The sequence below is a fragment of the Schistocerca cancellata genome, chromosome 2, assembly GCF_023864275.1.
Source record: "Schistocerca cancellata isolate TAMUIC-IGC-003103 chromosome 2, iqSchCanc2.1, whole genome shotgun sequence".
Lineage (NCBI taxonomy): Eukaryota > Metazoa > Arthropoda > Insecta > Orthoptera > Acrididae > Schistocerca > Schistocerca cancellata.
Genome location: NC_064627.1, coordinates 399139035 through 399164451, shown reverse-complemented (window position 1 = coordinate 399164451; position 25417 = coordinate 399139035). Strand labels below are relative to the sequence as shown.

At 41.6% G+C, this 25417-nt stretch overlaps 1 protein-coding gene across 1 annotated transcript in view; it reads right to left on the bottom strand.

Annotated features, from left to right (window-relative positions):
- The window catches only part of LOC126161828 (protein takeout-like), a 179335-nt gene that overhangs the window by 9284 nt on the left and 144634 nt on the right, over positions 1 to 25417 (bottom strand). Inside the window, exons 4-5 of the mRNA XM_049917930.1 lie at positions 24414 to 24547; positions 21429 to 21590 (exon numbers count right to left, since the gene is read on the bottom strand). Coding sequence (XP_049773887.1) covers positions 21429 to 21590; positions 24414 to 24547 — 296 coding nt within the window. The remainder of the gene's footprint in view (positions 1 to 21428; positions 21591 to 24413; positions 24548 to 25417) is intronic.

Below are 25417 nucleotides of genomic sequence, written 5' to 3'. Positions count from 1 at the left end.
AGTAACTTCAGGTGTGCTCTAGGGAAATGTGTTGAGACCTGTGCTGTTCATGATTTTTATTAATGACCTTGCAGACAGTATTAATATTAACCTCAGAATTTACAGAGATGACGCAGATATCTATGATGTACTTCTGCAAAAAGGTGGAAAAATATTAAGGCAGATCTTTATAAGATATAAAAGTGGTTAAATGACTGGCAGTTTGCTTCAAATGTTCAGAAATGTAAGACTTTGCACTTTGCAAAGTAAAAAATGGTTTTATCCTGTGATCACAATATCAGTGAGTATTTTAATCAGTCAACTCATACAAATGCTGGATGTAAAAATTTGTAGTAAAATGAAATGGAATGATCACATACGCTCAGTCCATGGGTGTTTGAAGATATTTCTCCTGAGAAAGGCATAGTGGGAAGGGAGCTGGGGAATGAGTGGAGGGGGGCAACTGTTGTTTAACTTACATTTGTTTAGCAAAATAGGAGGAGATAGATTATTACTTACCTTAAATAAGACAGATTAAGCTACAGATAGGTGCAATTAAAAGACACTTACATGAAGTTTTTGGCCACATCCTTCGTCACCAATAGAGAAACACACACCGTTCATACACACAAGCAAGCACACCTCATGCACACATGACTGCCAACTCTGGCAGCTCAGGCCAGAATGCAATTATCACATGGGACACAAGCAGCATTCTGGAGGGGGCAGGGAAGGGATAGTAGTGTAGGGGGTGGGGGAGAGATAAACACTGTCTGGTGGAGTGCACAGGGACTAGAATGCCAACAGGCACAGTGTCAAGAGGTTGTGGGCAGGGAGGTGGGGAAGAAAGGAGAGAAAAAGGAAAGGAGGGGGGCAAAGGTGGGCTGATGCATTAGCAGAGGGTGGCAAACAAAGAGAGTGGGATATGAGGAAGGAGAGGAGATGGAGGAGATGATAAGACAGAGGGGATGGAAACTGTCAAATGGAGGGTGTGGGGACAGTATGTTACCAGAGGTTGAGGCCAGGATAATTATGGAAGTGGAGAATGTGTTGTAAGGATAACTCTCATTTGTGCAATTCAGAAAAGATGGTGATGGATGGAAGGATCCAGATGGCTCAGGTAGTGAAGCAGCCATTAAAATCAAGCATGTTGTGTTCAGGTGCATGTTGTGCCACAGGGTGGTCTAATTTGCTCCTGGCCACAGCTTGGCAGTGGCCATTCATCCTGGGAAACAGCTGGTTGGTAGTTATACCAATATAAAAAGCTGAGTAAAGATTGCAGCAGAGCTGGTAAATGACATTGAGGCCTCACCCCTAATGGGCTAGGATAAACCTGTGACAGGACTGGAATAGGAAGTCTTGGGTGGATGGATTGGGCAGGCCTCACACCTGGGTCTTCCACAGTGATATGATCCTTGTGACAAAGGGCTGGAATTGAGTGTGATATGGGGATGAACTACAATGTTGTGGAGGTTGGGTGGGCACTAAAACACCACTTTAGGAGCGGTAGGAATGATCTTGGGTAGCATGTTCCTCATTTCAGGACATCACAACAAGTAATCAAAGACCCAGCAAAAGATGTAGTTCAGTTGTTCCAGTCTGGGGTGGTACTGGCTAATGAAGGGGTCACTCCTTTGTGGCTGGTTCTTAGGGGTAGTGAAACGAATGGGGGTGTGAGAGGAAGGGGCACTGGATATCTCCTTGTGTACTAGGTCTGTGGGATAGTACCTGTCTGTGAAGGCCTTGGTGGCACTCTTAGCATACTGAACAAGGTAGTTCTTGTCACAGCAGATACACCATCCCCAGGTGGCCAGGCTGTATGGGAGGGATGTTGGGAAAGGGACGACAGCTGTCGAAATGCCGATACTGTTGGTGGCTTTAATATGGACAGAGGTGTAGATGGAGCCAACAGAGAGGAAGAGGTAAATGTCTAGATAGGTGGCACACTGCATTCAGGAGGACCACATGAAGCAGATTGGAGAGAAGGTGTAAAGGTTGTGAAGGAACCAAGATAGAATGTCTTGGTCCTGAGTCCAGATCATGAAGATATCATCAATGAACCTGAATCATACAATGGTTTCAGTATTTTTGGAGGCTAGTAATGTCTCCTACAGATGGCCCATAACAGACTGCCATGGGAAGGTGCCATGTGGTTGCCCATGCTGTGCCATAGATTTGTTCGTATACCTTCCCTTCAAAGAAGGGGTAATTGTGGGTTAAGTTAAAGTTAATAAGGTGTATGAGGAATGAGACAGTGGATTTGGAGTCTTCAGGACATTGGTAAAAGTAGTGTTGAATAGGAGTGAGACCATGGACAAGACGGATGTTGGTGTACAGGGAGATGGTGTCAACAGTGATGAGTAGGAACACAGGAGATAAAGAGCTGGGGATGATGGAAAGTCAATTGAGGAAGTGGTTGGGTCTTTGATATTAGAGACTAGGTTATGGACAATTAGTTGGAGTTGTTGGTGAAGGAGGGCAAAATGTTTTTCAGTGGGGGCACTATAACCAGACACAATGGAGTGTTGAGGATTGTTGTGTTTGTGGATTTTGGGTAGCATGTAGGAGGTGGGTGTGTGGGGTGTCAGAGGGGTGAGGAGGGGAAAAGATACAGGGGAGAGTTTATGGGAATGGTCTAAGACTTTATGCAAGAACCGGATGTTGTGTTGAACTTCTGGGATGGAGTCACTCTAACAGAGTTTATAGAGAGAGGAGCCAGACAATTGCTGGAGGCCTTCTGCCAGGTAGTCACTGCAATTCATAACAACAGTGGTGAAGCCTTCGATTGCAGGTAGGATGATTGGGTCAGAATTACTTTTGAGGTTGTGTACAGCTATTCTTTCTGCTACTGAAAGAATGGTGTTCTGAAGAAGGGACTTGGGGCAGGATGGTGAGTGTGTTGAACTTCTGGGATGGAGTCACTCTAACAGAGTTTATAGAGAGAGGAGCCAGACAATTGCTGGAGGCCTTCTGCCAGGTAGTCACTGCAATTCATAACAACAGTGGTGAAGCCTTTGATTGCAGGTAGGATGATTGGGTCAGAATTACTTTTGAGGTTGTGTACAGCTATTCTTTCTGCTACTGAAAGAATGGTGTTCTGAAGAAGGGACTTGGGGCAGGATGGTGAGTCCAAGTCAGGGGTAAGGAATTCCTGAAAGGTGGCCAGCAGGTGGTAAGGTGGGAGGAGAGGAAGACCACAGTTGGATGGTGGTATGAACTGGTAGAAGTGTGGTTCAATGTTGTAATGAGGTAACTTTTGGTTGGAGGAACTGGCAACAAAGAAGTAGTTCCATTGCAGGAATCAGGAGTGAACCAAGCAGCAGAAGCTGGCAGTATGTGTGCATGAGGTGTCCTTGCTTTGGTTTTGAATGGTGTGTGTTTCTCTTTTGCTGATGAAGGCAGTAGCTGAAAGCTTTATGTATGTGTCTTTTGATTGTGCCTGAATGCAAGTTAATGTATCTTCTTTACAGTAAGTGGCACCCTATCTTTTCCTGTATTGTAAATAAGAGGTGTAGTGGAATAAAATAAAATCACTTCTAGAAATGTATGAGAATCACAAAAGAAATAAAAACTCTGTACTCCAGATTGCAGGATGGGGAAAGTGGGCCCTCTTGCCCCCTTTGGAGGTGCCTATGGATCAGTTATAGGTAAAGTAAATAACAGACATCAGTTCATTGGTAGCAAACTGGAAAAACACACTCAGTTTACAAAGAAGATTGTTTACTAAACACCCTTACTACCCATCATAAAATATTACTTGTGTGTGGAAGACGTACCAAATAAGAGTAGTGGTGGATACCAAATGTATAAAAAAAGGCAGTATGTCTGCTCATAGATTTGTTTGACTCACAGGAGTGTGTTACAAAAATAATAAATAGAAAAGGCACACACTTGAAGAAAGATGTCAAAAAGCTGTGGAAGCTTACTTACAAAGTTTCAAGAAACCAGCAAGGAATTTAAGAATATACTACAGCCCCCTGTGCACAGTGTGGGCAGAATAAATATCGGCAGAGATACATATCCCAAATTTTAAGATTGGAAGTGTTTTAGTAAAACCTCCAGCAAAGTCTGTAATGCAAAACTTAGTGGAAAAATGGAGCAAAACAGGCACTTTCTGAAAGGAGTTCAAATACCAGAAAACTTTTGCCAAATGAAGGAAAGTCTGGAACAAAGTCCCATTCACTACTTTGAAGAGCCATCGCATACTGTCAAGACTGATGTTTGGTGCACAATATCTGGTGTACAGATCATAACATGATTATTTCATCAAACTGTTAATGCTAACAGTTGTGACCAGACTCTGTTTAATTCAGGTGTGGATCAACTCATCTAAGATGAATGACTGTATGGATACTTTCAGCAAGACAGAGCTACAGCACACACCACCTCAGCAACCATGTGACAAGTGCATGAGGTGTTTGTTTAGGAGAGGACAATCATCAGATCTCTCTCCCTGTGACTTTTACTTGGAGAAAAAATTGAATGGTCATGTGTATTCAAATAATCCTCGCATACTGGAAGAGCTGCAGCAAAACACTGAAAATGTTACTGTTGTTATCCTTCAGGCAGAGCTGCTATGCATATTTCACAGTTCAATAAATTGAGCACAGCATTGGCTCATCATGGATGGTTGCCACTTCTAGCATCTTCTCTGATTTTCTTCAGCAAGTGTCAATCCTGTGTCAGACTAATAATAAATACTTTCTGGGCCAGTCTTATTTTGTCCTCTATATACTTTTCCCATAGGGACCATGAAGACAAGATTAGATTAATCACATTGTGCTTCAAGTCAATTTAGTAGCTACTCTTCCCATGCTCTGTACACAAATGGAGGGCAAAGAAGTTGTAAATATAGTCCTATGATATGGTTGTATAGTATGGATGTATGTGTAGATATCAATTAGAGCACTAAAAGCTCCAAAAACAGATAAATAGATAATTTATAAAATGAGTGCACTATGAATTTTACTTTTTTACTTGATGGATTACCAATTATTGTTTTAATTGTGTGGTCATTTTGGATTCTGGACACTTTCCTGCTATAAAGAGTATTCTGAAAAGTTTTGGGATTGGAGCCACATAATATTGACTTCTCGCCATGATATTTTGGCTGACAATCTTTCATCCATCTTCAGTTGCATGTTTTGCACTGGAGATTGATAGTTCACATTGCTACCTTTATATAAAAAATTTGCTTGAAAATGTATGTGCAAATGCAGCCACTACATGAACAATCTCTGTTAAGTTACAGACCATCTTCAAATATTGCTCCATGAGTTAAAGTTCAGATGTCAAAAATTAATAAAATTAAATGTCACATGATGAGTCATTGGTAACAAAATGTTTTGTTTGTGAAGAAAGTATAGAAACCACCCAGTCCTACACCTTGAAAGCTACCATTGAGACTGAGAAGGGCTTGCACTACATGTATTTTCACTGTTAATAATTGAATCTCAGAAGGATCTCATCGAGATCAATATTTCCATGGCAGAATGATCCTTGGAACTTCCTGTGGAGGTACAATGCTCAGCTATTGCTGACTTACTGGGCAGTGAAAGGTGAGTGTGGCAGTCATATTCAACACATCTTTCAAACACAGCGCATGTTGTCTGATCAATGTAGGCTTTACCACTCTGACCAGGTATTCTGTAGATTCCAGCCTTCTGCAGCCCCGGATCATCCTTTGGCAAACTGAGAAGAGCACAGGTCTTTGTAGATGGGAGGAAGATTACTTTGGCATGCTGTTTCCTTAAGATTCTGCCTAATTTTGACAAAATATTGCTGACATACGGGAAGAAGGTCCTGGACTTGAACTGTTCCTTCTGCTCTTGATCTTGTGTATGGTCCCTTTCTTCTTCTTTAAAGTTGCACTGATCTGATGTAGAGAATATATCTTTGAGCACTGATGGTAGATTTCCAGCTCCTTTGTAAAACTGTCTCCATCAGCATCAGACACAACATGTGCCCAATACACAAATGTTCAAAGGATGTCCATAGTTCATGTTCATTGGTGGCAGCTAGATGCCTGCAAATACAGGCGTTTAGGTGCTGGCTTACAGTAAATGGAATGTCCTGGTGATCCATCCACTTTCTGACTGGCCAAGACTTCTGGTTTCAGTTCTGCTAAATCAAGTGCTCTCTCCTCAAAGTCTTCCATAGAAAGTTTGCTATGAGAGGGGAGAGAGAGCAACCCATAGGAACACCATCAATTTGCTCAAAATATTCACTGTTGAATAAAAAGAATGTTGAGGAAAGGGAATGATGAAATAGGATTATTATATCTGTTTTGAATTTACTGCTGATGAATGACAATGAATTCATGAGAGGGAACCTAGTGAAGAGTGAGATGACATCAAAGATTACTAATAAGTCTAACTCATTGAATCAGAGTGACTCCAGTCTCACCTGAATATGGCTGAATGGTTGTCAGCTGAAATATCATGGCAAAAAGTTGACAGGCTGCAACCCTTAAATTTTGTGGTCATCTTGTTTAGAACATTTTTACAACTCCATTCTCGGCGTTAGATTGGTTATTGCTGTTTTAGCATAGTGTTGCCCAAGGGTACCCACAGTATTTTTGATATTTGGGAAGATGAATGTCAATTTTAAGTAGTCAAAAATAGGTGCACTTCCAACCCTGTTAAAAACCTGCATAATACTGACTTTGAAATCATTTTCTTGAAAGAAGAGCAGAGCTTACTACAATGTATTTTTTTTCTTTTGTTCAGAGCACAGGCAGGGGGGAGGTGGGGGGGGGGGCATGGTACCCCTTCCCCTCCAGGTATGGGTTTTCTTGTTGTTGCCAACTTCTACAACTTATATGGTTAGCTATAAATTGTCATCAGCAAACATCTCCCTTCCCTGCCAGAGATAGCAGTCATATGTGCATGAGGTGGCTTGGTTGTGTGAATACATATGTGTTTTCGTTTCTGAAGAACGCTGTGGCGAAAGCTAATTGAGTAACCATATTTTCATTGTACTTGACTGCAGCTCAATGTGTCGTCTTTATAGTGAGCAGAAATCCATACTTTCAATAATATTATTGTTACTTTTCACATTGTTCATTTTACACACAGCTCCCAATAATGTCCAAAATGATTCCTTTGGATAGGCGATGAAACATTTATTTTTTCATCCATACCCAACAGAGCAAGTGCTTTGTCTCTAATGACCAGGGTGTTTAGCAGTGACCTTTATTTTGGACTCCAAGATCACCCTGCCTAAATCTTCTACATTTTTCCACATAGGGTCATCTCAAAACTGAAGTCTACGCCACTCATGTTGGTAAGGTTGAAAAACTGCAGTGGCAAATTGTACAGTCATGTCAAGATTTATTGGATGATTTATGGGTGTTAGAAGATAAACTCACTGTAGCTATGAGTGCAGGTTTGCATGTACGTGTGATGACAATACATCGAACAACCCATTGAAAATGTATGAGTGCACAGTAAATTGTAAAGGGTAATGTGTTGAAGCTGTATTGAATTTCTATTAAGATAGATCTTTGGTGAAATTTGAGGTGAGGTATATAAAAACTTGATGAAAGTTTTACATTTAAAATACATTCATACTAACTAGGACAATAATTCATACTGAAGTCAGTGACAGCTCATAGTTATACATTCACAATTACCTCACAAATTGCTCATTTGTGCATGCATGTGTAATGGAATGATTTTGCTTCAGTTATTATATTTTCACTTGTCTCAGTTTTCACTATTAATTGTGATACATCCTACACAGTGTACTTGATTGTACTTTTCCATTTCACTTATAATCAACAGTACCAAAATCTTACTGGAAGACTTTAGTGTAAAACTTGGAATAGGCCAGTCAGCCGTGGGAAAAGAAAATATACAAACACACAACAGAAAAGCTAGGATACATCCCATGAACAAAATTCACATGCTCAAAACACTGTCTGCCTTCATTGTGGAAGAGGTTTGTATATCTGACCATTTGGAGTGTTTTCATGACAGAGAATAGGGATGTGCAAAGTTAATTAGTTAGATGTTCCATAAATCATTTGAATAATTCTTTTATTGAGATGGATTATTTATGACAAATTTCACAACTAAATATTTGTATTGTGATGGCACAGTTAAAACATGTAGCTCCTTGAAGACGTACCTACATGATGCCCACAGATGAACACCATATACTATTCTACTGTTCACTTCTCCGCAGCCAAAATTTGCTCTGTAAGTGACGAATTACCCCAGAAAATTATTCTGAATGGTATTATTGGGTGTAAATTACATAACATGTTGGGAGGATGAAACATTCATTTCCAAGATTAACAATCAATAATAAGCTTCTTCCAGTTCAAGTTTTCATCACTATGCACACCCAAACATTTGGAGCATTCCACCCTATTTACAGTCTCCTGCTCATGTGCCATGTCAGTTGTTGGTATGACTATTTGTTTTGTACAGAGCTGAATGTAGTGTGATTTCTTCAAACTTCAGGGAGAGTCATTTTCAGAGACTCACTACTGGATGTTAGGTCATTCACACACACACACACACACACACACACACACACACACACACACACACACACACACACACACAAATAGGGCGAAGAAAAATTCGTGCACTCAGACTTCACAGTGTGGTTCCTTGCATTCTGGCATGACAAATGTATCTGTCATAAAATTTTGTCCTGCATATATTTAGGTCAATAAATAGATGTTAAATATTCGCAATCTGGCAACACTGTAATCACATGTACAGTAAGTACTTCTATCATCAAATTGTAGTACTGCAGTGGATAACATTTTGGGTTAGAATACAGGAGGTCAAGGGTTTGATTGTGGGTTGAGGCTTATTTGTTTTTATTTACTGAAAGCAGTCTGCATCTTATGGTACTTAGCATCTTAACATCATACAGAAATTACAGTGGGTCTTCTATGAAATGTTTGGAGTTATGTATTACGACCACAGAAATGGAAGTACAATCATTTTCATTGGTCAGTCAGCTTTTAAAGAAGCCTTTTGTACATCGTGGACATGAATTGTTTTGCGCAACTGCATCTACTAGAGTCCAAACCTGTTTTAAGTATATGCTCTTCCAGTGGCCCCATTGAAAGTACAGATTTGCAAAGTACATTGCAAGCCCTACTCACGACATAAGACCCTAACAAAATTAATAGACCTGAACATGGCAAGATTAATAGTTGTTACTTGTGGCATCTCTGATGCAAAGTGACACTTCTTTGATTACTCTCTTTGGCTTTGCATTCTGTCTTTGTTCACTCATGCCATGTTCACCATCCATTTCTGTATTCGCTCTGTTCAGTGCGGAAATAAATGTTAATTCTTACTCTAAAAGTGTGTTGTTATGGTTTTACACCATACCACACCACACTGGTGAGCCTGACTTCAACATTGTGTGTTTAGGAATTATTTTGTGCTTATTTTCATTGTTAACAGTCTTTGCGTGCCAGTCCACATTGTCTCTGGAACAATGGATCTACCAGTGTCATTTTGTGCTAGTTCCATGTACCCTTTTAACTGTGCTCGTGTATATACAAGTTTTCCTAATGTACAGTTGGTTAAAAGTGAACAATTTACTGGCCCCTGCCATGCCAGTGGCCACTTAACTGTTGCCCGCCCAACATGGCCACTTTCAAATGCTACTACGCAGAGAGATTGTGCACACTGCTCACCTACATCGTGAATAATAATCGTGTGAAGGATGTTGTGTTTCACCCTCTAGTTAAGCAGTCACCTTCTGGTTGATTTGATGTACAGATGCAGTTTAAGAACTATACTTCGAATGATCACTTTCATGGGGTTGCACTTTCTTATATGCCTGACATCAGTGCACCCCTCTCCTGCATGCTGTCACAGCAACACTGGTGATCTCAGTCACGCCCGTCTCTGCGACCCGCATTCTGTGGCCACACTACAATCACCTTCATCCCACCCGATAACAGCACTGGCCATTTCTACCACACCGGCGTCCGCATCAGCCACCCCCCTTGGCTGCTTCACGATCGCCTTCCGCCTGCTGTTTCAATAGCACTGGCCATTACACCCACACCGTTCCCGCCTCCGGGCCTGCAGTTGGAATCCATTGTGTTGTCGGTTACACTGGCTCACTCCACACTGTGTGCTGCTTGCAACTGCCCCCCATGCAGACCTCGGACAACACACCGTTCACCGCTACTGCACTCCCAGTGTTGGGGGCTCCCTCCACCGCCGACACAGATCTTCGCCTACCAGTGCTATGTCAACATGTGTTACCCGGCAGATTTCCTAAGCTGCCTGTGTTGCAAAAGGACAATCCTAGGACAGGTGGATCATCTACTGGATATCCATGGAATTTCAGACAATGATGCACATTTCGTTTGCCTGGTGAGCCACCTCCATGCCCATCCAGACCTCATCAGTGATCTGCTACTTTTGCCAAACTCACACCTTCGCAGCTTTGGCGGCACATTTGTGCATTAATTGAAGATCAAACACAACCACACATGGTGCTTTGGACTTTGTCGTTGGTCAAACAGTCATCAGACCTGCAACTTCACCTGTTATCTCACTTCACCGACCCTCTCGAGGTTTGCCTATGCATGGCCAATTGGGCATACGCAAGCAATCATCACCGACACTGACTGTCACAGACAGCCTCGACACCACCAGTTGACATGCCTGTGCCTTCAGTTCTGCACTCTGGCTGACATAGACCAGCGCGCTTGCCTCAGCACCTTAGCTGCCTGTCAGAAACTGCCTCCTAGTGGCCTACAGGAGTTACTGCTTGTGGCCCCCCAACAGCCGCTGACCTCACCCGAGCAGCAACCTGATCAACTTCCTGCCCCGATGCAGTCAGCTGCACTATGCTGGTTCCGCGCTACTTACAGGGATGCCGCCCACAACTGTCACATGCCTTGCACCTTCTGCAACCAAGACTGGCAGGCACGCTTAGGCACCACATCCCGCCATGATTCTTCATGGCGCCTACTGTCTGATGCTACACCACTTTCTCCAGCAACGTGACGCCTCTACATCACTGACTTGTCATCAGGGACTCACTATCTCATCAACACCAGCGCCGATGTCAGTGTTATCCTGGCCAAGCACGCAGGTAACGTGCTTTCTCCTGCTAACCTCGATTTGATCGCTGCACACATAACGCACATAATGCAAGTAACACTCACGCATTGCTACCACCTCTCCTGAATTGGCTCACACATGGAGTACCTTATGCAGCCTTTCTACAGAGCCACTTCTTTCAATGCTGCCTCCCTCTCCTACTGTGTCTTCACTCTACTTTGCTCCTGTGTCAAGCTGCACTTTCCCTGCTGCCAGTTCCGCGTCAACACTTTTGGACCGGCAAGCTGCTCCTATTCTCACTTCGCGGGACCCTTCACATCACGTGGCCACCGCACCACATCCTCCAACATTATCTGCCGCCGCTGCCCCGCCCACTTCACTCCGGCCTGGCACGGATACTCATGTTAACACTTTGTGGGATCCCTCGCATTTCATGGCTACTGCACCGCATCCTCAGTTGTCACCTGCTGCCGACACTCCGCACATGCCATTCCAGGATGCCAGTGTCAGTCAACTGCCGCTGCTCATGCCCCTTCCTTTCACCCCTCCACCCATGCCTCCCCTTGCAGGTCTTGGCAATCACCAATGGCACTGGTCACCAAATCTGCATTACGGGCAGCCTGACCATACATCACAAAGCTTGCTGTCTTAATGCTTTGAAATTGCTATGAGTGAGTATGGTTTCTGTTCAACAAGTAAAGCCTGTGTGGTTCCTTCCGGAGCCACTCCCCGCTACTCCCTGCTGGCCTGCCTCGCCTCTTTGTGTGCTGGATGCCCACTCCAACTGCTGTGCTAGCATGAAGATTTTCCCCGCCATGCTCAGCACTGTGGGGAGGGGGGGGGGGGAGGCGACTCTGTGGCGTAAATGACATGAAGTGACTTTTCTTTGATTTCTCTGTTTGGCTTTGCTTTGACATCTACTATCTACTTCTGTATTCACTCTGTTCACTGTCAAAATAAATGTTAATTCTTATTCTAAAAGTGTGTTATTATGGTTCTACACCCACATAATAATTGATTTGGAATCCAGTAGATGCAGTGGTGTGAAACAATTTGCATCCATGACGTGCAAAAGGTTTTCTTAAAAGCTGACCGATGAAAATTACTGTATTTCCATTTCTGTGTTCATAATATATGAGTGCACATGGTTTGTGGAAGACCCACTGTAATCACTGTATGGTGATTAAGATGTCATACACTATACCACAAATAAAAACAAATAAGCCTTGATCCAGAACCGAACCCTCGACCTCCTGCATGATAAGCCAAAACACTATTCACTGCACCTATTGCACAGTAATACTGCTGTCTCTTGATAGAGGTAGTTACTATACACGTGATTACAGTGTTGCCATATTGCCATGCCTCAACATCCATTTACTGCCCAAAATATGTGCAGAATGAAATTTTGTGAGAGACTTTTTGTATAGTTAGTATTTAAGGAAGCATGCTGTGAAATAGAAGTGCACAAATTTTTGTTCACCCTGTATATAGAGAAGGAGTGGACCCAAAATTGAACCCTGTGGAATTCCTTTTGTATAAATTTTATTTTATTTTTTTTTTATTTGTTTGCAGTCACTAACATTTTCTACATTTTTTGACATTGTCTGAATTATTAAGTACAATCTTTTGCATCCTGCCTGTTAAGTATGATTCAAACCAGCTGTGTATAAAGCCATTGCCAGCCGCAGTGGTCGTGCGGTTCTAGGCGCTGCAGTCTGGAACCGCGAGACCGCTACGGTCGCAGGTTCGAATCCTGCCTCGGGCATGGATGTGTGTGATGTCCTTAGGTTAGTTAGGTTTAGCTAGTTCTAAGTTCTAGGGGACTAATGACCTCAGAAGTTGAGTCCCATAGTGCTCAGAGCCATTTGAACCATAAAGCCATTAGTTCCATAAAACTTGAGTTCATCTAAGAGAGAAAAATGATCTACACAATCAAATGCCTTGGGAAGACCTCATAAAAATACTAACTGTCTGTGTATCTCTTATTAAGGTTTGCACTATTTGATGAGTGAGTGTATAAATACCACTCTCAGTTGAGCAAGCCTTCTGGAATCCAAGTTGTGAGATGCCAAGTAAATTGTTTCCACTTAAGAGTGTGCTTACTCTCAGATACATTACTGTTTTGAATATTTTGGAAAAAGATGTCAGTAAGGAAACTGGACCATAATTGTTTACGTCTGTCTTGTCGCTTTTCTTATGAACTGGTTTAAAAATTGTGTATTTTAACCTGTCTGTAAAAAATTCCCTGTGCCTGTGATGCACTGCTTATATCACTAAGGACATTAGTTATTAAGTTGGAACAAATTTTCAGAATTCCTTAAGAAAGTCACTGAGCCACAAATGAGCTTTTGCTTTTTAGAATTTTTAGAATTTTATTAATTTCAGTGAATGATGATGATGTTTGGTTTGTGGGGCACTCAACTGCACGGTCATCAGCACCTGCACAAAGTCCCAATTTTTACACAGTGCCATTTTTACACAGTACAATCCAGCCATTGTAATGAATGATGGTGATAATAATGATGAGGACAACACAAACACCCAGTCCCTGGGCAGAGAAAATCCCCAACCCAGCCGAGAACTGAACCCGGGATGCCGTGGTCCAGAAGCAGCAATGCTTTCCACTAGAGCACAAGCTGCAGACAGTTTCAGTGAAGAATGCTGGTGCTGCTTCTACACTCCTGGAAATTGAAATAAGAACACCGTGAATTCATTGTCCCAGGAAGGGGAAACTTTATTGACACGTTCCTGGGGTCAGATACATCACATGATCACACTGACAGAACCACAGGCACATAGACACAGGCAACAGAGCATGCACAATGTCGGCACTAGTACAGTGTATATCCACCTTTCGCAGCAATGCAGGCTGCTATTCTCCCATGGAGACGATCGTAGAGATGCTGGATGTAGTCCTGTGGAACGGCTTGCCATGCCATTTCCACCTGGCGCCTCAGTTGGACCAGCGTTCGTGCTGGACGTGCAGACCGCGTGAGACGACGCTTCATCCAGTCCCAAACATGCTCAGTGGGGGACAGATCCGGAGATCTTGCTGGCCAGGGTAGTTGACTTACACCTTCTAGAGCACGTTGGGTGGCACGGGATACATGCGGACGTGCATTGTCCTGTTGGAACAGCAAGTTCCCTTGCCGGTCTAGAAATGGTAGAACGATGGGTTCGATGACGGTTTGGATGTACCGTGCAATATTCAGTGTCCCCTCGACGATCACCAGTGGTGTACGGCCAGTGTAGGAGATCGCTCCCCACACCATGATGCCGGGTGTTGGCCCTGTGTGCCTCGGTCGTATGCAGTCCTGATTGTGGCGCTCACCTGCACGGCGCCAAACACGCATACGACCATCATTGGCACCAAGGCAGAAGCGACTCTCATCGCTGAAGACGACACGTCTCCATTCGTCCCTCCATTCACGCCTGTCGCGACACCACTGGAGGCGGGCTGCACGATGTTGGGGCGTGAGCGGAAGACGGCCTAACGGTGTGCGGGACCGTAGCCCAGCTTCATGGAGACGGTTGCGAATGGTCCTCGCCGATACCCCAGGAGCAACAGTGTCCCTAATTTGCTGGGAAGTGGCGGTGCGGTCCCCTACGGCACTGCGTAGGATCCTACGGTCTTGGCGTGCATCCGTGCGTCGCTGCGGTCCGGTCCCAGGTCGACGGGCACGTGCACCTTCCGCCGACCACTGGCGACAACATCGATGTACTGTGGAGACCTCACGCCCCACGTGTTGAGCAATTCGGCGGTACGTCCACCCGGCCTCCCGCATGCCCACTATACGCCCTCGCTCAAAGTCCGTCAACTGCACATACGGTTCACGTCCACGCTGTCGCGGCATGCTACCAGTGTTAAAGACTGCGATGGAGCTCCGTATGCCACGGCAAACTGGCTGACACTGACGGCGGCGGTGCACAAATGCTGCGCAGCTAGCGCCATTCGACGGCCAACACCGCGGTTCCTGGTGTGTCCGCTGTGCCGTGCGTGTGATCATTGCTTGTACAGCCCTCTCGCAGTGTCCGGAGCAAGTATGGTGGGTCTGACACACCGGTGTCAATGTGTTCTTTTTTCCATTTCCAGGAGTGTAGTTCCTTAAAATGTCATGAAATGACATTTTTAGTATATTCTCTTGCTTCTTCAACTGAACCACGTAATCCTATATTTGTTGCTACATTTAGAAATTGATTGTTAAAAGTACTTTCAACTTGTGAATTATCAGTCTCAACATTGTCATTTACTTTCTGTTCTGTCTCACATTTGACAATGTTCCAATTACTTTTCACATTATTTATTTCTGTTGGGACATGCATATTCTGGACATTTTAATGACTTTCCATAAAATACTACAGTATTTTTGTAGTATCCAAGTCAAATTCCTCTCCCCCTTACATGAGATTTTAATCCCTTTAGTTGCCCACAACTTACTTGCTTTTTTAATGGATCTTCTGGATTATTTTTTAGGGAACCAACTTTCAAATACTGACAGAAATCTATCATGGAATAAATTGAATTTGACTTTAGCATCTCTTTCTACACATACCTCATCCCACATCAGCACTTTCAGCTTACTCTTACAACATTGCATCCTGTTTTCAACAGAGAAAATATGCCAGCACTCAGAGATAAACTGCACCAATGTGGCAAAATAGATATGTCACAATTTAAACTACTGGAGCGGTAGATGTGAGTTTTGAATACATGCCACAAGCAATAGAAAGAAGTATTGATATCAGAAAGCATAATCTAGGGAAGAACTCGAGATGAATTTCTGGCATGTTGTTGAACATCCATTCCAGAAAAATACCATTCTTCTCATAGAGTAATTGTGGAAGCTTGCCTATCACGAGTACATAAAATTCCATGGCTGGTACAATTTATTCAAATTATAATTTATTATTTTGTTGTATTTTTCATTTTTTTAATATGCCAAAAGATCTGTTGGAAAGTTGTGTAATTATGTATTTCTTTACGTCTTCATTGTCAAAACAACATGTCTCAAAGTCCTTCACAGGTTGTGGAATGATGCAATGACAATTTCAGAATTAATTTTTCATTTAGTTACTAGCTGTTACTATCGACTGCACTTGTACATCAATAGTTTTGTTATGATGAGTGATGGTGAGTAACTAAGTAAGCTACTGTATGTGCAATAACATGAGCTACCCTTACATGTCTGCTTGTTTGGGTAAGCACAGCTCATGATTTGCTCCCCAATCTCCACTCCCAAGCTGTACCAATGCGTGATGCATTGACATTGGCAGCATCAACGCCAAGCAATGCATACAGAGGTGCACGGGCAGGAGTGCACATCTATGTGCTTTGCATTTGAAATAGGTATGCATTATACATGTACATTATGTAACAAATAGTGTGAAAGTATGCATTAAACATACAAAAAATTGTAGGCCTATTGTAGTCATTACTTTGAATAATGTTATAAAGCACACATCAAGCAATAAATGCATTTTTGCAAACATGATAAAAATGAAAAGTCAAAGGGTAAATAGTTTTTAGAAAGAGTAGATATTTTCCTCTAATAATCATAAAATTCTTTGACTCAATAAGTGTCTTGTATTACAAACTATCTAAAGTAGCCTATGTTCTTCCTCAGGTCCTTACCAAATTTCAATTAAATCATTTAGTGTGTTAGTAATAATAAATTAAAACATTGTACCTGATGTGAAAATGAATAACAAAAGTGTAGTAAGTGAAAAACCTTTTTTCTTTCATCATTTTGTGTGAGGGACAGGGGTGCCAACAAGAAAAAGTTTTGTAAAGATTTGAAATTATGTGCTCTTATCTCAAATACTAGATGAATAAAATCTGAGCATTCACATGTTGTGGCCTACTCTTCCTTTTCATCCCCACCCCTCTGGAACGTAGGTGGTTCTTATCCCCACAGAAATTCTTTCCAGACGCTAAGTGACATGTGTATGAAGTTTGGCTGAAATCAATCAAATAGATTCATAGGAAGTATAGAACATATTTTCATACATACATACACACATTTTCATAATACATTTGGCAATATTTTTCTATCATCCAGTTGTGATTAAATAAAGTCTATATGGTATCCCAAGCTATACTCAAGTTATATGTGAAAACCCCATGAAAATTTATCTAGTAGTTTTGGAGATTAGTGTGTTCAAAGACAAACAGACATGATGGTTTTACAGATTTATTATTAGTATGGATTCAGAATTACTAAAAATACCATTAAATATAGACAGGAGCACAGACATTTCAGTCAACTGTAATATGTTGGTAATCCACATCTGCATCTACATTTATACTCTGCAAACCACCATGAAGTGCTTGGCAGAGGGTGCATCCCATTGTAGCAGTTATAAGGGTTTCTTCCCATTTTACTCTTCTATGGAGCATGGGAAGAATTATTGTTTGAATTTGTCTGTGGGTGCTGTAATTATTCTAATCTTATTCTCATGACCCCTATGTGAGCAATATATAAGAGGTTGTGGCCTATTGCCAGAGACATCATTTAAAGCTGGTTCTTAAAAATTTATTAGAAGACTTCCTTGGGATAGTTCACATCTATCTTCAAGAGGCTGCCTGTTCTGTTTCTTCAGTATCTCTGTGACAGTCTCCCTTAGGTTAAACAAACATGTGACCATTTATGTTGCCCTGCAATATCCCCTGTCAGTCCTATATGGTAGGGGTCCCACACACTTGAGCAATATCCTAGAACCAGTTGCATGAATTATTTGTAAGCAGTCTCATTTGTAGAAGGATTGCACTTGCCCAGTATTCTGCCAATAAACCAATGCCTACCACCTGCTTTACCCACAACAACCTATGTGATCATTCCATTATGTATTCCTACAAAGTGGTACATCCATGCATTTGCATGAGTTGGCTGATTCCAGTGGTGACTCATCAATATTATAGTCATAAGATACTAAGTTTTCTCATTTTGTGAATTGCACAGTTTTACAGATCTGGACATTTAAAGCAAGTTGTCAGTCTTTGCACCACTTTGAAATCTTATGAAGATTTGACTGAATATTTAAGCAGTTTCTTTTAGACAGTACATCATTATAGATAACTGCATCATCTGAGAGGGGGTAACTCAGCTGAAAATTCAGTAATAGGGATTCCGTCAGGCCCTGGAGCTTTGTTCGATTTTAATGATTTCAGTTGTTTCTCAACAACACTGGTAATAATTCTTATTTCACTCTTCTGTTCAGTGGCAGTTCTCTTTGGTTTTCCTTTAAAAAATAATTTGAAACCAGTTAAACAGTTTAGCTTTTGCTCTGCTACCCTCTCTTTCAGTTCTGTCTATGGCCTGGACGCTAACATTGGTACCACTAACAGCCTTCATGTATGCCCGGCATTTCTTTGGGTTTTGTGAAAGAGCATTTGACAATAGTCTGCTAAAATTGAAGGCTTCACACATAGCTCACTTGACAGCAAATGTGTTTCATTCAGCATTTCTCTACCTATACACTATGCTTTGTTTGACACCTATTATGCAGTAATCTCTGTTTTTAATAACTTCCTTTATCATGACTATATGCCATGGAAACTGTCCCATTATGTGCTGGTCTATTGAGTGCATATCTATCCAGTACATGATTCTTTTAAACTTGAGCCACATTCCCTCTATATGCTCATGACCTGTGCTGAAACTTTCAAGTTCCTTATTGAGATATGACACTACTGATTTTTTATCAAGTTTACTTTCTGCTTGTTTTAGTTGTTTTTGTACTTTGGTGATAATTGTTTCCATAACCATGTAATGGTCACTGATACCAGTTTCAGTGATGACATCCTCAAACAAGTCAGGTCTATTGTTACCATTAGATCCAATATTTTCCATCAGGAGTGAGGTTCCTAACTATCTGTTCATCATAGTTTTCAGAGAAGGTATTTAGTAATGTTCCACAGGATGTCTTATCATGTTCACCACTAACAGAACTGTAATTTTCTCAGTTTATTGTTCAATGATTAATGTCTCCACTGATGATTACAGTATTGCTGGGGAACTTACATACAAGTGAACTAAGGTTTTCCCTACAGTTTTCAGTTACACAAGGAGATGTGTCTGGTGGGCTATAGAAGGATCCAGGTATCATCTCTTGCTCATCCCTGACATTGAGTCTTGCCCAATTAGTCCCATATCAGTTTAAATTGCTATCTTCGTGAATTTGAGTTTCTTGTCTACTGTTAAAAAATACACCTCCATTTCAATAAACACTTAAATATCTCCCAAAAGTCTCACTGTCATCAATTTAAAATTTCCACCAGCTTTCTGTGCCTAGTATTATGTGGGCTTTATGGCTTTTCAGGAGAGCTTCAAACTCTGACACTTTGTTGTGAATGCTTTGGTAGTTAACTTTTAGGATTTTAATACTCTCATATGTGGGATGCATATATTTCAATCCTACACTGATACTTCTGGGTTTCCTACAGCCACAGTTATCTGGACTGAACAGAGAGTTACCTAATCTAAGAAACCCTTGTATGCACCCCACACAGAGCCAGATACCTGAGTAGCAGCTTCAGATGTGTAATGCACACCTCATCCATGTAGGGGGACTACAGATCTCAACCCCATGTTGCAAGTCTAGGGAGTCACAGCCTAAATTGTCACAGAAACTTCAAACTATCTGATTAAGTCCTTCCACTTCACTCAGAACCAAAGGGCCACGATCAGTGGCAAATTGTGAGCTTCACTGAAATTCCACGTGCAAGGCAGGTCTTCACAGTCTTCTTTGCCAGATGCTGGAATGAACCAAGTATGACATCAGAGCTCAGATGACAGGCATCATTTGTTCCAAGATGCACCTCAGTTTGGAGTTGGTTGTACCCTGCTCCCTCAATGGCTGCTGGAATAGCCTAGTCAACATGTTGAATGAGACCCCCAGGCATACACACTGAGTGCAACTTGTGTGCTTTCCTGTCCCTTGGTGCCATTTCCCTAAGGCATACCATCATTCACAGTATGTCTGAGCTGCTGATGATTAATAGATCCCTACCCGTCTGCATTTGCCTCCTCTTGACATCAGACAGAATAGGTTTCCCCACAACAGGTGAAGTGAGTCCCACTGGCTCAGTTTCAGTTTCAGTGAAAGACAGCACCTCAGAGTTGTTGGCTAGTGGAATTGGTACAACACCCGAGTCTTCCCCAGCCCCGGTCCAACGTGAACAGGATGTGAAACTCTGCCATTGAAATGCCACTCACAGTCAAATGGATGAGCAATAACATATTCTGTACTTTCTGCATAGGAGACAGGACCTACAGAAGAGGATAGTAATTGAGGTATCTTTGGCACCAGTACCCAGGCACAAGACTCTCAGGAGCTCTTCCAACACAACAACTCACAGCTACTGCCAATTATTTGACAGTAGTCAGGGTGATTTCCAGCTGCTTATGAATACCTACCAACTTATTCTGTATTCAAGCAAAGCATTCACAGTGGAGCTGCATTTTAGCTGGGCAGTAGATTACTGTGCAATGAAGAAATAACTTTAAATTAAGCCTGCTGGCTATTTTTTAATCTGTTGAGTTAAAAGGTTGCTAACTCCCTGTCTCTATTAAGGCAACAGAAAAACCTGTGGCAAAGAGAACTAGTTTAGTAAAACTTTTTGTGGTTAATTCTAGTTGTTATTAAACTCAGAAACAGTTAGTTAATTTATGATAAATGTAGATAATATACAGGTCTACTCCTTTTTAAGGGTAAACTATACTTGAAACAAACAGTAACTAAATTAGAAATACTGATTTGCTACCAATTAGATTATGCACAGAACAATGGCAGCTTCTGCAACTTCTCAAAAATGTGTGTTTATAGGCATTGATATACAAAAAGTTCATGAGTGATATAGTCTCAGGCAGTAACTGCAAAGGAACTGTGAATCACAAATGCTAATTTGCTATGAAATAAGTTACATATTCAAAACATTCATACTGATAACTTATAAAACTATAGGTTTGTGTCTGAAAATTCTCAAATACAATGGAGTCCTAAAAATCAGAGACTTGCCTCCACTTTTTGTACCTATTACTTTTCATATGAAATTCATTTGCTTTGAATGACCTCAGCACTAAACTTGTAGACTCGTAAGTATGTTTGACCAAGGCAGAATTAAACAAGTCCTGTGCTTACAATGGCAAACTTCTTGCACAACTACTTCATAATGGAAAATGCAGGTTTCCAGAAAGCACACTGACAAATGTTTAACACATTTTTGATTTGTAATGAATGTCCTAAGATCCCTCAGTAATTTCAGAAAACCATGCCCATTTGTTTAAATCTTCCATAACCAGTATTAACATAGGATACAGAATAAAGCTACATGTTACATATGAGAGATTTAATACCTTACTAATTATTACTAAGGTAATTTTCACATACCTAATAATTTGTCACCATTGAAGAGATTATCAAGGTGGATGTAGGCACGTGTGACATTGTATTCCAATTTGCTGTTCTTGGGAATGGCAAATGATTTAGTCTCACCATCACGTGTTCGGGACTCAAACCCAAAATCATATATGTAGCGTATCTTCACACCAACTGCAAATGGAATCAGAATGTGTCAAATACAATAACATCTGCCATGACAGATAAAGAACTGAGTATTCTTATAAGTGAAGTTATTACATTTTGTTGTACAGTGTTGGCAAATATTCATCTACCCATAGTAATATCCTAAATTTATCACTATCTCCAAACATTACATACATTAGATTACAGTGTGCTACTGTGAACAAATAGGTCTTTCCATATTCACTCATTCACACAATGTTTCAGTGGAACCCAGCATGCCTGAAAAGATTCATGGAAGTGAAGAAAAGACTGCATTTGAAGACAAAAGTAAACATTATAAATAATTTTTGTTTGCTACAGCAACTATTACCAGCAATCATGATAGTCTAACTGATGATTTTAATCAGTATAGCAAACTTTATTTTAATAATACAAAAATGAGGGTAAAAATGAATAATTTATGTGCCCCCAAAGAGCTGACTGCTTTCAGTAATACTGGATTTACATTCAGAAGGATGATGGTTCAAATCTGCATCCAGCCATCAAGATTTAGATTTTTTCTGATTTCCCTAAATCAGTCCAGCCAAATGCTGGGATGGTTCCTCTGAAAGGGCAAGACTGAACTTTGTATTTGTGTCTAAGTTCATGGGTACCCTGTACATAAGATGGGCATCTTAATTTAGTATGGTTATTATTTTATGGAGTTCTAACTTGCTAACTTTAATCTTATTTTAATTTTTCATTAATTCAGGGACAGTATTTGTTAATCTGTTTTTTATATATACTCAAAGGAAAAAATCACATGAAATCATCAAAATATCCACGGGTATGCTGCCGGTCTATAGTGTCCAACGGGCACAATATTTCGGCGATCAAACATGTCGCCATCATCAGGTGAACTGACGGACTGAGCTCCTGTGAACGTGCCGGCACGGAGATCCGTACGCTATGGCTGCTCGGAGGGAACTGGGTTTGGTCGCGGCGGAGGCCGATTTAAATACCCTCCGCCCGCGGCGCGCTCCCTCCGCCGTCCGCGCCCAGCGCCACGGTCGCGCGGTGGAACAGATTGCGACGGCGTCTGAGATGACGTCGGTGTGATGGCTCTGTCCGCCGTGGTCGTCACAACTATACGTCTGCTCGATTTACTCTTGATTAACCCGATCGCTGGTTCCCAAGCCTTGCTAAGATTATAGCCACAGTCCCGGTTTATGAGGTCGTCATTGGTGCGAATTTCGATGGCCTCTCTAACAACGAAGGCACACTCGACTGATGTATCCGAGCAAGTCGGCGGTCGCTGAACATTGTTTGTCGGAAAATCACGCCATGGAGTATGACCGCACGAGGATTCTGGTACAGACGTCGAGATACTGGGACAGCGTTGTTAGAGAGGCCATCGAAATTCGCACCAATGACGACCTCATAAACCGGGACTGTGGCTATAATCTTAGCAAGGCTTGGGAACCAGCGATCGGGTTAATCAAGAGTAAATCGAGCAGACGTATAGTTGTGACGACCACGGCGGACAGAGCCATCACACCGACGTCATCTCAGACGCCGTCGCAATCTGTTCCACCGCGCGACCGTGGCGCTGGGCGCGGACGGCGGAGGGAGCGCGCCGCGGGCGGAGGGTATTTAAATCGGCCGCCGCCGCGACCAAACCCAGTTCCCTCCGAGCAGCCATAGCGTACGGATCTCCGTGCCGGCACGTTCACAGGAGCTCAGTCCGTCAGTTCACCTGATGATGGCGACATGTTTGATCGCCGAAATATTGTGCCCGTTGGACACTATAGACCGGCAGCATACCCGTGGATATTTTGATTATCAAATACGCCGGGAGAAACTCAAGAATCACACATGAAATCAAATCATGTGCTATAACTAAGGTCATCACACAAATGTGGTAAGATGATCAAGGAATATATATCTTTCAGCTAAAAATAAAAAGTGACACATATCAGATATCAGCTAATATCAATTCTGTTGGAACTGCTTGTCTTCTTCAAGTTCACCTATATATTGCAAATGAATCTGTATAAAATTTAGCATTACAGCTGTTGGGGTACTGTTCTTGTCAACCATTCTCTCTAGAAAAAGTGCAGAGACTACATTGTAGATTTAATTACAGAACTTCAGGTCATTAGACACAATAAATCTTCAAGAAGTTCATAATGGTTACCTATTGCACAGAAGTGAAAATTTTCTGCCTCATTTAGGTATAAACAGCCGCAGGTGAAACTTCAAATGTATTTTTGAAATTCATGACAAAAGACTTACCAGGTTTCACTTGTCTTTTGCTTTGTTTTTAGACAATGTTATCATATACTGCACAACCAAAATTCTACTCACACTTTGAACAGAAACCCAAAGGACAATGACGTTCTTCACTATAGAAAACCTTAGAGACTGCTTGACTGATGCTCATTCTCACAGAGCATTTTCAGTTGTTCTGCTGCCAGCCACATCTTAACATCTATGTTAATTCAGAAGCTTTCTTTTTTACACCCACAGCATGGCATCAGTTAAGTGTGGATCACCCATAGGATGCTCACTGTAGCCTATCATTTTATCAGGTGTAATGTTCTTGATAAACATCTTGACATATAATCATAGTGTTCATCAAGTCATGTAATGTTACCTTTTGAAAATAATAAGCAATAAACAGAAACTACCTCTTCTGCCAATGCACTCTCTTTGTAGATTTAGCAGATTTTCCTCCAATTAGTATGTATTTTGAATAATTCTCTTGAGACATTCCACAGAAAATGATCTTACTCTAACAACTAAATGTATAACCAAATCCTGTTGTTCAGGAACATAAATACTAACAGAGAAGTCATTGAATTTACTTACTTAGTGTTATATTGCCTGGCCCATTCCCAACGATGGGCAATAGAAGCACCTTCCCACTTACATTGTAGATACAGAGGAGCTCAAGGCGTGGCATTGTTAAATCATACTCCACATGCTGGTTTTTGAGATCAATCCTGAAATTACATACTTTATTACAAAATGGTGAAAGGTTCGTCTCAATTTGTGAGAAAATATTTTACAAAGTATTATCACATATGTTTTTGAAGTACAATATGTGAAGGTTAATATGGACATTTACTAGGCTAATGTGGAGTGGAAAATATTCTTGGTATTTTGTAAAGTTTCATATAGTTTAGATGTACGTATGTATATAGCGAAAGAAATGATTACAATTTCATAAAAATGTAATGATTTATTCAAGAGAAAGAGCTTCACAAGTTGAGTAAGTAAATAGCTCATTGGTTCACCTCTGGCCCTTTTGAAAGCAATTATTTAGCTTGGTGTTGATTGATAAAGTTGCTGTATGTGCTCCTGAGGGATACTGTGCCAAATTCTAACTCATGCATTAAGGGAGCTGCCCACAATGCTCCAAATGTTCTTAAGTGGGGAGCTTGCTAGCCAAGGCAGAGTTTGGTAAGCACGGAAATAAGCAGTAGGAACTTTTACCATGCACAGGAGGACATTATCTTGCTGAAATGGATGGCTTGCTACAAAGGACAACAAAATGGAGCATAGAATATTGTTGATGCACTGCTGTGCTGTAAGGGAGCCATGGATGACAACCAAAGGAGTCCTGTTTAGAAAAGAAAAGACACCTCAAACCATCACTTCTGGCTGTCAGGCCATATGGTGGGTGACAGTCAGGTTGGTATACCACCACTCTCCAGGGCATCTCTACACATGTCTTTGCTCGTAATTGAGACTCAGTTCAAAGTGGGACTCATCACTGAGGACAATTCTACTTCAGTCAATGAGATTCCAGGCCATTTCTTTTCACAGCAGTACCCCTTTTGTTATCATCCATGTCACTCTTAGAGAACAGT